The sequence below is a fragment of the Triticum urartu genome, chromosome 1A (assembly GCF_056163025.1).
Source record: "Triticum urartu cultivar PI428250 chromosome 1A, HENAU_Tu73, whole genome shotgun sequence".
In the NCBI taxonomy this organism is placed as follows: domain Eukaryota; kingdom Viridiplantae; phylum Streptophyta; class Magnoliopsida; order Poales; family Poaceae; genus Triticum; species Triticum urartu.
This window is the reverse complement of record NC_141873.1, coordinates 545288755-545304474: the sequence shown is the minus strand read 5'-3', so window position 1 is coordinate 545304474 and position 15720 is coordinate 545288755. Positions and strand designations below refer to the sequence as shown.

The window sequence follows — 15720 nt, the reverse complement described above, 5'->3', positions numbered from 1 at the left end:
GGCATGGAGCGGTTGGTAGGTGTGTGCCCTGGCACCTTTGTGACCATTCGAATTTTCGATTGGGAGGAGACTTGCCTAGGAGTAATAAAGGTCGTTGCTTCTTTCACACGCCTAAGATTAAATCAATATCTTTTAAAGTACATAGAGGCAGACGCTCACATACACTCACTCATATGAAAGCGTGCATACACACACTTTACCCCTATGAGCGCTTTCGAGATACCAAGCCAACACAATATTTAGAGACTAACGATGTCACCATAGACGCCTTTGTAGTTGACGGAAATATCTCCTCCAATTAAATGAACGCCGTCAGAAAGCCTGAAATAAAAATTTAAAATGCAAGCACCAATGTCAAGTTTAGAACTTAAATTCTAGTCGGTTGGTTCTACCACAAAGAACCTAACCATCTAAGTTACTCTCAATTCACGAAGAAACATGCTATTGAATGTATTGTTTCTAGGTGTAGAGTTTAGCCTTCTTTCTCCTTTTTTTTATAATTTTCAATTAATAAAACAAATAATGAGCTGGTAGTGACGCCCTCAGTAGCCCTCAACAGTAAGACACTTGGTTGAGGGTGTAAAAAAGCAGTGAACCTCGAGGTAGGGCATCGACGATCGACATTGCCATCAAAATAAATAGGAGAAAATTCGAAGAGCCCATGTCATAGATCCTGCAACAGTGAGAAGTGGAGGACAAAGTGGACAATGTTTGTTAACATACTCCCTCCGTCCATGAATAAGTGTACATCTAGCTTTTGTCTCAAGTCAAAGTTTTAAAACTTTGACCATCTTTCTAGAAAAAAGTAAAAGCATTTATGGCACCAAATTAGTACCACTAGATTGGTTTTCAATTGTACTTTGATAATATATCAATTTGATGCCATATATGTTACTATTATTTTCTATAAAGTTGGTCAAAATTTTAAAACTTTAACTTAGCACAAAAGCTAGACGTACACTTATTCGCGGACGAAGGGAGTACATCGCGTCCGTGATTGAGACGCAACACAGCCGCCACTTCTTCTCAAAGAAAGAAAAGAAGCTTAGGGTCCATGTGCCTTCCGCTGGCACCACCGGTCCACCTTGTCTTTGGTGGCCCTGCTACCGGGATGGATCGTGCTCCATTTGTTGGTATTTTTTGAGTTCGTCTAGGGTGTGTCCTACTCATGAAGACGAGACGACGGCGACGACTCCCTGGAGATGGAATAACGTTCTCCCCATCTAGCCCTCGTTTCAGTTATGCGTATAGCATTGTCAGAGGGTGTGTGGAGGTGTGGCGTCGGCAGATCTCGCGGGATTCGGTTAGTGTTCGTCTTTGGTGGATCTGTTTGGATCCAGTCTTTGTTTGTCTTCATTTATGTGTCTGCAGGTTGGATTATTTCGATATCTATTTCTCTTCATCAGCGATAATTGTTATTCTAGTGTGCTGGTTCTATAGGGTCTTAACATGATGACTTCCCGATTATCTACGGCAATAAATTTGACCTGACTTTGATGAGGGAGGCGCGCCTCCGAGTCACCCCGGTGCTTGTAGATGTTGCTTGATGGTTTACGGATATGGATATTGTCTTTTTTTTGTGGGTATCTTTTTTATTTCTCCGTTCCTTATACTATCATGACAATGTCATGATAAATAGATCAAAAATTATCTTGGAAACAAAAACAAAATGTCAAGGTCATGATCATCAAACTCGTATAAATTTCGGCCATACCTAGAGAGGGCGAACTTGGGCGAAATTCCAAACAAAACGGTGCTGCCTATATTCTTTGGTGTTGATGCTCAACGGATTTTGAAGATCCCATTATCTACTCATTTACTGGATGATTTTGTAGCGTGGAATGTCATAAAAAAAATTTGTTTCTCGGTTCGATCAGCATACTATGTCGAGTGGGAGCACCAATTCGGACCAAGAATGAGAAAGGACCCAGCTGAAACATCAACAAACAACCCTGTTTGGGAGACTCTTTGGAAACTACAAGTTCCAAGCAAGATAAAGATTTTTGTCTGGCGAGCACTACATGGAACCATACCTGGGGTGGGAGTATTGCGAAGTAGACATATCAAAGTCTCACCTTCATGTCCTATATGTCACCAAGGACCAGAGGATATTCGTCATTTGGCTTTCATTTGTGTTCGTGCACGTCAGGTTTGGAAGTCCTTGGGTTTGGATGAGATAATAGATGCAGCTATTCACACTGATCGCTCGGACTCAGTGGTAATGGAGGAGTTACTCAGAAATCCGATGAAAAAATCTCCTGTCTTGGGACAACTGGGGCTCCAGAAAACGGTTGCCGTTGGCGCATGGTACATCTGGTGGGAACACCGTGAAGCTGTAAAGGGGGTGAATGTCAAACCTGCACCAAGTTCCTCGTTTGCTATCCAAGCTATAACTTCAAATCACGTGACACGTCCAGCTGCGGTAACTTCTGAAGCTCGATGGCAACGTCCAGCTCCTGGGTCGTACAAACTGAATGTGCGTCCTTCTTCGAGGACGGGAGTGGGGCTGCAGCTGCTGTTCTTCGTAATTGCCATGGAGAAGCGATTGTCAGGGTCTCAGAGCTTATAGATAACACTCTTAGTGCACAATCAGCTGAAGCAATTGCTCTTCGCTTGGGGCTACGGCTGGTTTATGCAGTGGGGTGCTAGAATGTTGAAGTAGAATGAGACTGTGAAGAACTGGTACATGCATGTAATGGAGAGACAGAAATTTGGAGCCCCTACTCAGCTACCCTTACTGATTGTTTTCATCTGGCCCATGACATCCCGAATATTTCTTTTGCTCATTGTCCGAGAGAAGCAAACAGAGTTGCACATTTTCTAGCTAGGCGATGCTATGATTCAAAAATATGTGAAGAGTGGTTAGATGAGATGCCTTCTTTCTTATTACCTCATGTAATCTTTGATGTAACACTTTCCCAAATTGAATAAAATGCCACAAGGCTTTTCCCTCAAAAAAAAACGGTGCTGCCTAATTCGCACCGTTTGACCTGCGAAAAAGCGTAACGTGGCACAGCACCCAACACAAACCCAACCCAGCAAAGCCACACGAAACACACTCATCTCCACCCCGCCACCAGTGGGCCACATGTCCACCGCCCACCCATCCGGACCCACCGCTCAGCGAACGGAAAACCGTTCCCGTAATCATATCCCAGTCCGCCCGCCTTTACACGGCAGCACTACGTAATTAGCAATCCGCAGGCGTAATTACGGGAGAAGCTTTCCCCTAACTAAAAGTCTAAACCCCAGGCGGAGGCTACTAGCGGTATACTACTGCTGGTCTGACCAATCGGAGCACGAGAGCTGCGCGGGTGTCCGAAGCGGATCGCCGGATCCCCGCCGCGCCGGACCGGTGAGATCCAGCCCCCGCCGGCCGATCCCATGGCCCCCGCGGCGGCGCGGGTCCTCGTCCTCGTCCTCGCCCTCGCCGCCGCCTCCTCCCTCGCGGGGCGCGCGGACGCCCTCCGGTCGCTCGGCGTCGGCGACGGGGCGGAGGCCGCCGCGCAGGGGGACTACGCCGTGGACCTCAACGCCACCAGCTTCGACGCCTTCCTCACGGCCTCGCGGGAGCAGTTCGCCGTCGTCGAGTTCTTCGCCCACTGGTCAGTCGCCCCCCGGCTTGATTCGCGTCATTTTTTATTCGATACGGAAAGTCTCTTCGATTCGATTTGATCTGGAATGGAATCGCGAGATGGATACGAATCGAGGCTGTGAAGCGGGGTTTCATGTTGTTGTCGATCTGCCGGTCGCAAATCCAAAATGATTAGTGTCTCTGATTTCAGCTACTGAGCACGGTATTAGCCACTCGCGTGTAGTTTTCATATGTGTCAGAATAGTGTAATTGTACTTTCGTCGTGTTATGTCTGAAATTGCTACTGACTGGAACCAAATGAAACCTGATGATTTTGTCAACTCATACTACTATTTTGTTTGAGTGAATCTATGCTCTAGAGATGTTCCCTGCCAAGCTTATTTTGGTTTGACTTGTTAGACTATTAGTTTGTTAAGATTTATTAAACTATTAATCATTATGCCTAACTACTCCCTCCGTCCGAAAATACTTGTCATCAAGATGAATAAAAGGGGATGTATCTAGATATATTTTTAGTTCTAGATACATCCCTCTTTATCCATTTCGATGACAAGTATTTCCGGACGGAGGGAGTACTTAATAATAAACATGGGTCGTAGATGTGGACTATAGAGTGATATCACTGCCCCTCAGTTAGAGAATTTTCACTGATAGAAGATCTCTTTTGTCCCTAGTAAATTGCTGCTTGCCAAATTCGAATTCATTTCTACCTACCATACTGTCCACTAATTTTACCATTGACTACGGAAAATTTGAAGGACTGACTGGCTTATCTTTGTGGAAACACTCTTAACACCCTCTTAGCACTCCATTTCATTACTGCTTAATGTCATTTGTTTCCATCTTGTTTTATTTCTGCTAACTAAATGCCTGTCATGCTTGTTCAGGTGTCCAGCTTGCAGAAACTACAAGGTATTGAGCCTATGGTGATAGAATGTATCGTATATTCATATGATCTGGAAGGCTACTCTTGCTAATCTTGATTTCTTCCTTACCTGCAGCCTCATTATGAGAAGGTTGCGAAACTTTTCAATGGTCCAGATGCTGCGCATCCTGGCAGAATACTGATGGCTAGGGTTGATTGCGCATCAAAGGTACAGTACTTCTCGTGAAGGGTGATAATCTTCATCAGTTTGCTGAAGCTAAATAACTAAGCGCTTTAAAAGGCTAGAAATAACCTAGAGAAGTGTCGATGTGCATCTTCAGTTTATAGTTCGTCCTGTTTGTTATTGCCAGCCAGAAGGCTAGAAATACAGGAGGTTCTTCTCATGTGAAAACATTAGTCTCTCATTTAATTTAATTCTCATTTCTGTCAGAAATCTGATAATATACTGAATTGCATTGCTAACTTATTAGTTTCTCAAGCAGTGGTGTGCATTGGCATGCAGTGATGCTTTATTTCTTTTGAATGTTGGCAGCACAGGTGAATGTAGATCTTTGCAGTAGATTTTCTGTTGACCATTATCCTTTCCTACTTTGGGGCCCCCCACCAAAATTTGCTAACACTAAGTGGGACCGGAAGCAAGAGAAAAGCGAAATAAAATTGATTGATGATGGAAGAACAGCAGAGCGCTTACTTAAGTGGATAAATAAGCAACTGGAAAGGCAAGTTTTTCTCCCAACTATTTCACTGTCGCTAAAAGTTCAGTTGATATGGCATCTACCGAACTATTAAAATTTTGTGCTCCTATTTTTGTTACCTCTGTTTCTGACCTAAGTACATCAGTGTGTATATTTGGGTTTAACATCTTATTCTGTTGCTTAGATGCTTCGATATTTTGTTTCAGTTCTACCATTACAGGCTGATGGATTTTATTAATATACCCTCTATGCTATGTGCAGCTCGTTCACTTTGGATGACAGAAAATATGAGAATGAAAATATGCTTCCAAACAATGCTTCAGATCCTAAACGGGTACAGCTGAATAATTTATTTGTTGAGCCAAATTGCATAAAATCTTATTTCATGCACTAACAAGCAGTTTGTTTGAGTCCTTCAGAACCTTCGTTTATGTACTTAATCTGTTGTATTAGGTTGTTCAAGCAATTTACGATGTTGAGGAAGCAACAGCTCATGCGTTACAGATAATTTTGGACAACAAGGTTCTAGATAAATGATCACAATTCACAATTGACATGCTATTTGCTGCTCTTTTGCTGACTACTGCTACTGGTACTTGCAAACTGTAGATGATCAAGCCAGACACTCGTGACTCTCTTATAAGGTTTTTACAAATTTTGGTGGCTCATCATCCATCCAAGAGGTATGAGGTGTTCTTTTGAATTTATAGTGATGAAGTATAGTTATTCTGTATTTTTCATTTTGTAATGTTTTGTTGATTCCATAGGTGTCGAAGAGGATCTGCTGATCTACTTATTAACTTTGATGATCACTGGCCTTCGAACCTCTCTTTAAGTTCACAAGACAGTTCTAAATTGTTGGAAAGTGTTGCAGCAGATAACCACAAGATCTGTGGAAAGGAGGTGCCTCGCGGTTACTGGGTATGTCCTCTTTCTTATGCTTAGCCTGATGCTGATTTCTTTTCTATGCGTTCTCTTATATTGGGACCTTGTTGATATCCCACACACACAATCTGAACTGGTGATTTACTTTATTTAGGTATAGATTGTTCAGTCCTGATTTACTCTAGCCTAATACCTGACGTATTTTGTGAGCAGACCATACTTTGCTTTAGGCATGTGATTCCTTCCTTGTAGAGCCAATTTTCATAGCCCTTAGTTGTTTAACTAGAAGGATACAAGGAATGTATTGTGTATGTGCTTTTCGTTTTTTTAGTTCAGATTTGCTCTTCTTATTTTTGTTTTTGCTGCAGATCTTCTGCCGTGGAAGTAAAAGTGAAACAAGAGGATTTAGGTGACGTCTGCTCTCTGCATATGTTCTGAACATTTTCGTAGGGTGCAATTTTATTCTTTTGGTATTATGTGGACTCTTTCATGTACATTTTTTTAAAGTAGGCTGTAGGGACAGGCAGATGAACAACTTAATATCACATGAACTTAACGCTATTTCCTGTATCAGCTGTGGTCTATGGGTTTTGCTGCATTCACTTACTGTCCAAATTGGGGATGGTGAAAGCCAATCAACCTTTACGTCAATATGTGATTTCATACACAATTTCTTCATCTGTGAGGAATGCCGCAAACACTTCTATGATATGTGTTCAAGGTTTGCAAAATAAACTCTGTTACATTGTTGCTTTAAAAACCAAAAAAACTACTACATGCCTGACTGTGTGTGGCCTTTGCTTGTAGTGTGTCAGTTCCCTTCAAGTCAGCCCGTGATCTCAGCCTCTGGCTATGGAGCACGCATAACAAAGTTAATGAGAGGTTGATGAAAGAAGAAAAGGATATGGGAACTGGCGATCCATCATTCCCTAAGGCTATCTGGCCTCCAAAGGCACTCTGCCCATCTTGCTATCGTTCTTCAAGCAGGACAAGTGACGGGACCTTGCAGGTTGACTGGAATGAGGACGAAGTATTTCCATTCTTGGTTAACTACTATGGGAAGACGCTCGTATCATCCTATAAAGAAACCTACATGGAGTCTCTTCAAGGGAGGACGCAAGTAGGGGCGGCACTTGCTGACGATGCCTCCTCACATGCTGCAAGAGTCCCAATTGGAGCTGCCCTGGGTGTTGCAGCTGCCAGCTGTACATTTGGGGCACTAGCTTGCTTCTGGAGAACTCAGCAGAAGAACAGAAAGTACTCGTACCGTTTACACTCTTTAAAGAAAATATGATTAGACAATTTTAGGTTGGTAGGATATCATTCTTGCCGTGTGCGTTTACGGAATTCAAATCATAGAGAAGTGATTAGGTTCTACTTGTCGATTTTACAGGCAAAGAAAGAACTGGAACTGAAAAACAGCCCACCAGTTGCTCACTGTGCACTTCATCAGAGGTGGCCTCCGTGAATGTATATTTCTTGGATGGGTTAAAAATCTTGGTAAGTAGCTCACAGAGAGTGCACAGAATCCAATGTTGGAGCTGTCATTTACAGATGAAATACTTACAGAAGCATGATGACCTAACCTGCACCTTGTTATAGGCTCAAATGTAGTTCTGTTTTTACCATATAGTTGTGATCTGATTGCTGGACATGGATGAGCTGTTGCTGCCCATTTGATCCGTAAAATTTTGAACTCAATGTTAATCCTGAAGTATTGCGACTTTTATCGGATATACTCTGTCTATGGTATTGAAATTTGTGCTGTCGACGACAGCATGGTAGTGCACCTAGAGGCTGATATACCTTGCACAAGCAGCATTTGGGACTGGCGAATTGTCGAGCAACAATAACAACAACAATGAAGGCGACAAAGTGATTCCTGCATTTTCTCTGCGCATCGAATGTACATTGCACATTTCTAAAATTCCTACATCATCTTGTACTCCTGTCTCTCGTCTTGTACAGCAGGAACACTTCATCTTCACTGCTTCTGAAGCGAGTGTCCATGAATGTACATATGTGTTTTTCTTTCGATATACACAGGTATTCGAAGATGATATATGGACAGCCACAAGCTCACAACTCACAATTATTATGTACATATCCTCCATCTCTTGTGTCGACATGATGGCACACCCGAAGCTCAAAACCGCATCCAGATGCCATACTTGACGGCCGATGTCCATATCTGTTCCCCTTGGTGCACTACTGGATGGTGATAACCACACGCTGTTGCTGCGGCGGAATTGGCACCGGCTGCGTGCTCCCTGTGGCTTCTGGTTCTGAAACCTGACCATGCATAGCCTGCATTGCGTTCCATTTCCATTTCCATTTCAGCAAGAAACTTCATAAACATTTCGGCATTAGGATCAAGATGGTTTTACAAACCCGCCACTCGCTGCGTCGATAAAGCACTTCGGTCACCGCGACCAAGATGATGTAGACCGGTATCACAATTCCAGCAGTTCTAAGCATCAGCAGCTGGTTCCACAAAACAAAATTTTGCACACCAGGTTACATTTGCCAGGTCCCATAAAAAACGTGAGAATTGTCTCCAAATTTTCAGAGCCTCACTTACGGTGACAAGAGCGACGGTGTAGACGCCTTGATCGCCGAGGTAGACCGAGATGGCGTCATGGAGCACCAGGAGAAGCATCAGCTGAGGTTGCAACAATGTTTTAGGCTGTTAATTTTTGAAGCCGTCGAACGAAACAACAGATGTCTGGAACTTTTCACCGGCACTTACAGTTATAGCAATTATGCGGCAACAGATTACAGCCTTTGGGGTGGAAGCTTGGCGATCGTACTCGTAGCTTGTCGATGTGGAAGAGCTCCGGGCCTGTGCTTGGATGTACGCAGGGGTTCTGCTAATGAGAAGAGCATTAGATGATCCATTTGTCAGATGCCATATGTTTGATAGGTGAAGCATTAGGAATTATTGGTACCTGAAGAAAATGGAGTTTCTTCCCTGCTGAAACAACTTGGAAGGAGCCTTGTAGTTTGGTGTGAATTGCTGTTTTATCACCAAGAAATACAATCTACATATGTCAGTGGATGACAGCATGCAATTATCCACACTTTTACATGATTAGGGATGATGATTAGCTCGTCAGGCATGTGTACAAGTTACTAGCTAGAGAAACTGAATTTCGAATTTGAACTTCACCTGCAAGCATATCTCACATATGGTGTCCCCCTTCTCGTCGCACCACCTCTGGACGCATGTCCGGTGAGCATACTGAAAGAGACACTGATTCAACTCAGCCACTGCTTTCAGACAAGAGCAATGTACTCCATATGCAAGACGTTTTTACCTTCAAGCTGCCCTTGCAGGAGCAAGGGGCCTCCATGCATGTCTCGTCGCCGTCCTCCTGGCAGATCCTGCATTCCACCAGCACGCCACTCTTCGGCCTGCCGCCACCATCTTCAACGACGACGGCCTTTTCACGACACGTCGGCGCCGAAGACGAAGCAGCACTGGAGGCCTCGTCGATGGCAGACTGCACCGTGGACGCCGTGAGCAGCCGGCCCGCCATCACCGCGAAATGGTCCGCCATCAACCCCTGGCTTGCAAGGATCACATATAGCTAGCGTCGGCCGATGTAGCGCGCGTCCAAGGCAAGGTAACGTCGGAAGCGGGGGAATTGCGCGAGAAGCGTGGACGGAGATGCTAAGCAAGGTCAGGAGGGAATGGAAGGGAAGGTAGAGGAGGAGGAGGAGGAGGCTTGCAGGCCGGGGCTTTGATCGGCCGGGTATCTGAAGAGGCGGCGAGGGAGAAGCAAGAGATGGAGTGGGCGCCGTCGCTGTTGCCCGGCTGGCCGTGGCTCTTGCGGCAGTCTGATTCTGAGATGAAGTGCTAGTATAGCAGTCTGTCAGAATGCTTTAATAATGATGAAAAGGAAGCTAGCATCCATCGATCATTGTCATATCATATCTTGCTGCGAAGTGAGTTATTCCGCGCGCTTTCAACTGCCATATGGCCATCTTTCTTGCTTGCATTGGTTTGTGGTGTGCTTTAATCTTGGAGTGGGAGACTCGAGAGGTTGACAGGTGGAGCTGTTGGAAATTATAGGTTTTGGATGAGGCGGCTTTCCATGGCTTGGCTGTTAGGAACATCTGATTATTACTTTTTTGACAAAGTTAGGAACATCTGACCGAATCCCTCATGCTTCCTTACCACACGTTTTCTTGTCTTGTTGCTCATTATTAATTAATGTGAAGAATCTCTCCGCGAGACGGCCGCCTGTATATTCAAACGCAAGCTGTTGGATGCACTGGAAAATATTCAAACGTAGGCTGTCTCCCAATATTACTCACATTTCCCATCCCTCCCAAAGTCTTATATTTTCCTCACAGTCCTAGACCTCTAAATACATTTCCTCTATTCAGTCGTAACATGCGGCTGGGGACTCTCTCAACTCAGAGAACAATGTAGAGGATGCCAAACCGGAGATGAAAGGGGTGAGAGTAACACATATGTGAGTAGCACAAACCATGCATGACATGCATTGACCGTGTTATGTTTGGTCGTTTGCTAATATGTTTCCTCTACACATCGTCATTTGGAGACTACATATGAACAAAATGCGAGTGTTTTGACATGCGAAGCATGTACCTTTTACTAGTATTCCATTATAGATAGATGGTTTTTTTCCACCAGAATATTTTATAGCTGATGTTTCAGCTATTCTCAAAGGAAGGAATTGTAATTGCACAAGGCGAGGTAAAGGCCGGAAAAGCTATGTCTCGCTTATTGCCAGACACAAGAAGCGTCCGTCTTCGGCCTCGGGGAACCTAATACTGACCAGTTTGGGGAACCTTCCAGCGAACGGCTTTAGGAACCTTTCGCCTGGTTTGAGGGAGCTTTCGTTCGATTTTTCATTAGATATATTTTTCTACTTTTTCTATTGGTTTTATTTACAGTTTTTATTTCTATACTTTTTTTTCATGTTCGTTTTTATGTTTCCTCTTTTTCTTCATTTTCTTGTTTCTTCTTTGTTTTTTCAAATGTTTTACTTAAAAAGGAGTGGATATTATTTCACATCTCACGAAATATTTTTCATAAAAATTGTATTTTTTTATTTTTCTGGTCATTTTAGAACATGTGAACATCTTTGACTGGTTATAGATTTTTTTACATGTCAAGAACATTTTCGTAGAACATTGTGACAACAAATGTTTACACTTTCGTGAACATTTTCTAAACATGTGAAAATTTCTTTTAAATGGTTACAAATCATTGAAAATTTGAAAAATTGCGCATTTTTTTTAAAAAATCCTAACATTTTTAATAATGTCATAAACAATTTTTAAATGTGTGAATATTATTGTTGAATTGTACCAATATTTTTTAAATGTCATGAAACTTTGATAGAAAATGTGTGAACACACTTTTTGATCTGCATGAACATTTCTTAATAAATGAAGAATGCTTTTAGAAAATTTATAAAAAAAAATTAAATATATTTTAATCCCTAGGAGAATTTTTTTTTATATAGAAATATAAAGGTAAAAATTCCAAGAAGAACCGTATGTATTTACTAGTTTATAGAAGCTAGCTAGCGTTTCGGTGCCAAGGAAAAGAAACAAAAACAATTTTTTTTGGCTCCAAAGATGCAAAAGGTTTTATAGGGTTTTTTAGGGCTTCAAGGTTTTATAGGTGTGTTCAAAATTTTGGGGCAATTTGCCATTGGAGGAGCTCTGAAAAAAATGTTTTGAGAAAGTTTCAATTTTTTTTTGATTTTGGAGCAATTATTTTGTTTTTTCTGTCCCTAGCTCCTCCAATGTCTAATTGCCATGAAATTTTGCACGCCCTTATATTTTTTTCATTTTTTATGTGCAAAAGAATTAGATTTTAAATACTTTTGCCTTTATTTTCGAGTTTACTGTTCCATGGGGGAGCATATGTGGTCGTGATCAACTATGAATTACTAGCTAGCGAGGGCTACACAGGTTTGTACGCATCTTGCTAGCTGGTCCTGGCCTTATTAACCTGGCATTGTAGCCAACACATCCATCGATCTTGCTACAAGAGAGACATAGACGTGTCGGGACTCGGGAGCATCTATAAGTCGCTCTTCCCGAGATGGCACTAGCGTTCGCTGACGTCGTGCATGGCGTCGCTCACCTATTGGGTTGGTCCACTCATACTCATCTTTAGCTAGCGGCAGCGGTAACTCTTATTCGGCGCTTATAGCGCCAACTACAGTGCATTTGGTATACATCGCCCATACCCCTCGGGGACACTTTCATAGTGGGTCGGCCCATATAGTGTTTTATTTTGCTTACGAACCTTCTAGTAGGTTCGTCCAACTTTTTCACGCGTTTTTTTTTCTTTTTCAGGATGGGTGTTGTTTGAATTTTTTTTTGTTCTTTTTTTTATTTTTTCCTATCCCATTTTTATTTTTTATAACTGATAAAGTTTTTTAAATCATGTTTCTAAATTTAATGAACCTTTTCAAATTTGCAAACATTTTCAAAATTTGTGGACATTTTCATATTCATTGTCATCAATCACCAAAACCACTAAGGGAGAAATTTGTCCTAACAACGGGACTAGGGTTGCCTCGCCGTCGCGCTTAAAACAGTTTGATTTGGTCCCTCCGGCGATGCGGCGGAGCCGCGACACGAATGTGTCCCCGCCGTCCTCACCTAAACTAGAGGAGGTGACTGTCAGACCAATGGTTTTGGCATGGGCCCATCCATCAGTCCAACGTGGCGGACGCGTCCGGGCGTCGCCATATCTGCCCCACATATGGGCATGGGGGGTACCAGTCAGCCCGGACATTTGGAATGGCTCTGCACGACCCGGTTGGTTGGCTCTTTATGTCCGGGCAAGCCGCCCGAGTATAATTGCGAAGGACATGGGGCTTTGATTGTAGATCTCTTACATAATCATGTGATCAAGCCACGCCCTGCAAGTTTGTATCTCTGAGCCCTGTCCGCCATCTTTGAAGGCTTTCATCTTAAGCGTCAAACTGTGGGTCCCAATGAGTAGTTTACTTATTTTTAGGACTCTGGACATGCCTCTCTGTGTTTGAGGACTCTTTGGGAATCGCCTATAGGAACCGAAAGTGCTCTTTTGATCTCGAGCACACATGCTCCCTTGTAACCAATAAAATCCAAAAAAATAAACAAATTTAAAAAATTGACTTTTTATGATAAACATTGATGAATGTTTTAACTTCGTGCAAAATGTTGTGATGAAATAACATTCATGGAGGTCTAGATAAGAATAACAAAATCGATGCACCAAAATGTTTCCAATTGTTAAACTTCATGCACTAGCCAACGCAATCAAAAATCCGAACTGATGAAAATGGCTAGGCAATCCACGTATACACTTCAACACCCCTCTCATGTGTGATGCGAGAAGTAGCATGTCCATTTTTTAGATAAATTGTGGAAGCCAGTACTTGAACTCAAGACCTTGGGCCCTGATACCATGTTAAGCTTCATACACTAGTCGACGCAACCAAATGTCTGAACTGATGGAAAAGGGTTAGGCAATCCACAAATACACTACACCACCACCAATTAATAGTATTTTGGGAGCATTGATTTTTTTCCAGACCTCCACGAATGTCATTTTGTCACAACATTTTGCATGCAGTTGAAACATTCATCTATGTTTATCAAGGAAAATCCTGAATTTTTTATTGTATTTTAACTATATGTTTGGAGTTTGCTGTTCATCACGAGAGCATGTGAGCTAGGGTTAAAAACTCCATGTCGCTATAGGGACCACGATTAAAGAACTCGTCATAATTTTATTTACTAGCAAAGGTAGTATACAATCATACGCTCCAAATAGCTCTATCAAGTTATTTGTTAGCCATACATTTTTATGCTCTTTGCTAAGATATTTATGATTATTTAGCTATACACAATCACACACACATATATACATATAATTCATCTAACTGGCACAAAGTAATTTGTAGGGACAAGCATTTTATAAAATTCTTTGGCCTAGAGAATTTCAATTTAATGAAAGGATTTAATGAAAATTCTTACAAAGAAATGTCTAATATAAATTTCCTTGTACAATAATTTTAAGTTCTGTGCAAATACTTTTGCATTGGATGGATATTAGAGTTGTTATTAAAAAATATTAGTATTTAGAACCATTTGTTACGACTAAAATTGCTTAACTTAGTATAAATATATGATTATGAAGATGGTATGTTGAGAGAATGAGTACAAAAAGTAAAAAAGTTCGATATAAATAAGTAAAACCATTTATTTTGGCCCTCCCTCGGCTTACTATTATCTTGATGTGCTGGTTACAATGATTATGACGAGAAAAATAAATACTAGATAGCATCGACTTTCACTGAGGTCGATGAAGCACACCATGTTGAGCATGTCTACAAGTGCTCTACCATGAGGATGACAACTTATCAACCGATGTCACATCATTTTCCTGTGATCTTCAAGCAACCGCAACCACTTCTCTCTCCTCTAGCACTTTCTCTGGCCATTGGGGGGATGTGAATTGAGACTACACTATGCGAAACATGAGGACACACATGAATATTAGATCGACATGTGTATTTGTCAATAACAAGTTGTTATTGGTCGTGGACATTGATACGCCAGTTGGAGATCATTTGGTCTCACCGACACCGCAAGATCATATAAGTCTTGTGCAATATGCATTCAATCTACTTATGTGTGAGATTGTCATGATATGTGTATTGCTTTATTTAAGAGGTAACAAAAGCTGCTTTGTGACCCGATAGTTATAAGTGTTACTTCTTTCTTTTCCATGAAGCATGATGTGACGTATGGTTAGTCAATATGAGATTTTCCATTTACCGAACATGCATATTATAGATAGATGATTTTTTTTCCTCCAGAAAATTTATAGATGATGTTTTAGCTATTCTCAAAGGAAGGAATTGTAATTGCAGAAGGTGAGGTAAAGTCCGGAAAAGCTATGTCTCGCTTATTGTGAGATAGAAGAAGCGGACGCATCCGGCCTCGGGTGAAGTAGGTCGGCCCAACTATGTTTTCCAGCGGTTTGGGGGACCTACTACGACCAGTTTGGGGAACCTTCCAGCAAGCGGTTTTAGGAACCTTTCGCCTGGTTTGAGGGAGGTTTCATTTGATTTTTCATTACATATATTGTTCTAATTTTTCTATTGGTTTTATTTAGGGTTTTTATTTTTATAATTTTTTTCATTTTGTTTTTATGTTTCCTCTTTTTCTACATTTTCTGGTTTCTTCTTCATTTTTTTCAAATGTTTTAGTTAAAAAGAGTGGATATTATTTCACATCTCATGAAATATTTTCATACAAAATGTATGATTTTTTTACGTTTTTCTGATCATTTTAGGACATGTGAACATCTTTGACTGGTTATAGATTTCTTTTACATGTCAAGAACATTTTCCTAAAAAATTGTGAGAACAAATGTTTACACTTTCGTGAACATTTTCTAAACGTGTGAAAATTTTCTTTTAAATGTTTAAAATCTTTGAAATTTTTAAAGATGCGCATTTTTTAAAAAAACATAACATTTTAATAATGACATAATCGATTTTTTAAATATGTGAAAATATTGTTGAATGGTACCAATATTTTTTCAATGTCATGAAACTTTGATTAAAAATGTGTGAACACTTTTGTTGATCTATATGAGCATTTCTTAA

At 41.4% G+C, this 15720-nt stretch overlaps 2 protein-coding genes across 4 annotated transcripts; one reads left to right on the top strand and one right to left on the bottom strand.

The window, feature by feature from the left end:
- The first annotated feature begins 3236 nt into the window (after positions 1-3236).
- LOC125527988 (sulfhydryl oxidase 1) lies at positions 3237-7797 on the top strand. 3 transcript variants are annotated; one of them, XM_048692509.2, is made up of 12 exons: positions 3237-3605; positions 4483-4507; positions 4597-4689; positions 5019-5200; positions 5438-5510; positions 5630-5698; positions 5786-5859; positions 5944-6097; positions 6430-6470; positions 6636-6782; positions 6869-7369; positions 7455-7797. In XM_048692509.2, the coding sequence occupies exons 1-11, from the start codon at positions 3385-3387 to the stop codon at positions 7353-7355; spliced, it is 1566 nt and encodes a 521-aa protein (XP_048548466.1). In that variant the 5' UTR covers positions 3237-3384; the 3' UTR covers positions 7356-7369; positions 7455-7797. The 3 variants fall into 3 exon arrangements, with proteins under 3 accessions (XP_048548466.1, XP_048548460.1, XP_048548471.1); XM_048692514.2 differs by having other exon boundaries at positions 3238-3605; positions 6869-7318; XM_048692503.2 differs by lacking the exon at positions 7455-7797 and having other exon boundaries at positions 6869-7448.
- A 126-nt stretch (positions 7798-7923) lies between these two features.
- On the bottom strand, positions 7924-10291 carry LOC125528009 (uncharacterized). Its single transcript, XM_048692524.2, has 7 exons — positions 9379-10291; positions 9231-9302; positions 9010-9077; positions 8811-8928; positions 8643-8723; positions 8453-8545; positions 7924-8368 (listed from the first exon to the last, which is right to left on the bottom strand). Exons 1-7 carry the CDS (start codon positions 9619-9621, stop codon positions 8270-8272), a joined length of 774 nt encoding a protein of 257 aa, XP_048548481.1. The 5' UTR covers positions 9622-10291; the 3' UTR covers positions 7924-8269.
- Positions 10292-15720: the final 5429 nt, after the last annotated feature.

Bases quoted from the DNA above. Each gene is read 5' to 3' on its own strand.
- LOC125528009 (XM_048692524.2), bottom strand. From the start codon at position 9,621: ATGGCGGACCATTTCGCGGTGATGGCGGGCCGGCTGCTCACGGCGTCC. The intron at 8,929-9,009 runs GTACCAATAATT...TCTCATTAGCAG, and splicing joins AGAAACTCCATTTTCTTCAG to AACCCCTGCGTACATCCAAG. The intron at 8,724-8,810 runs GTAAGTGCCGGT...TTGCAACCTCAG, and splicing joins GCCGCATAATTGCTATAACT to CTGATGCTTCTCCTGGTGCT.
- LOC125527988 (XM_048692509.2), top strand. From the start codon at position 3,385: ATGGCCCCCGCGGCGGCGCGGGTCCTCGTCCTCGTCCTCGCCCTCGCC. The intron at 4,508-4,596 runs GTATTGAGCCTA...CCTTACCTGCAG, and splicing joins CAGCTTGCAGAAACTACAAG to CCTCATTATGAGAAGGTTGC. The intron at 5,699-5,785 runs GTTCTAGATAAA...TGCAAACTGTAG, and splicing joins AGATAATTTTGGACAACAAG to ATGATCAAGCCAGACACTCG.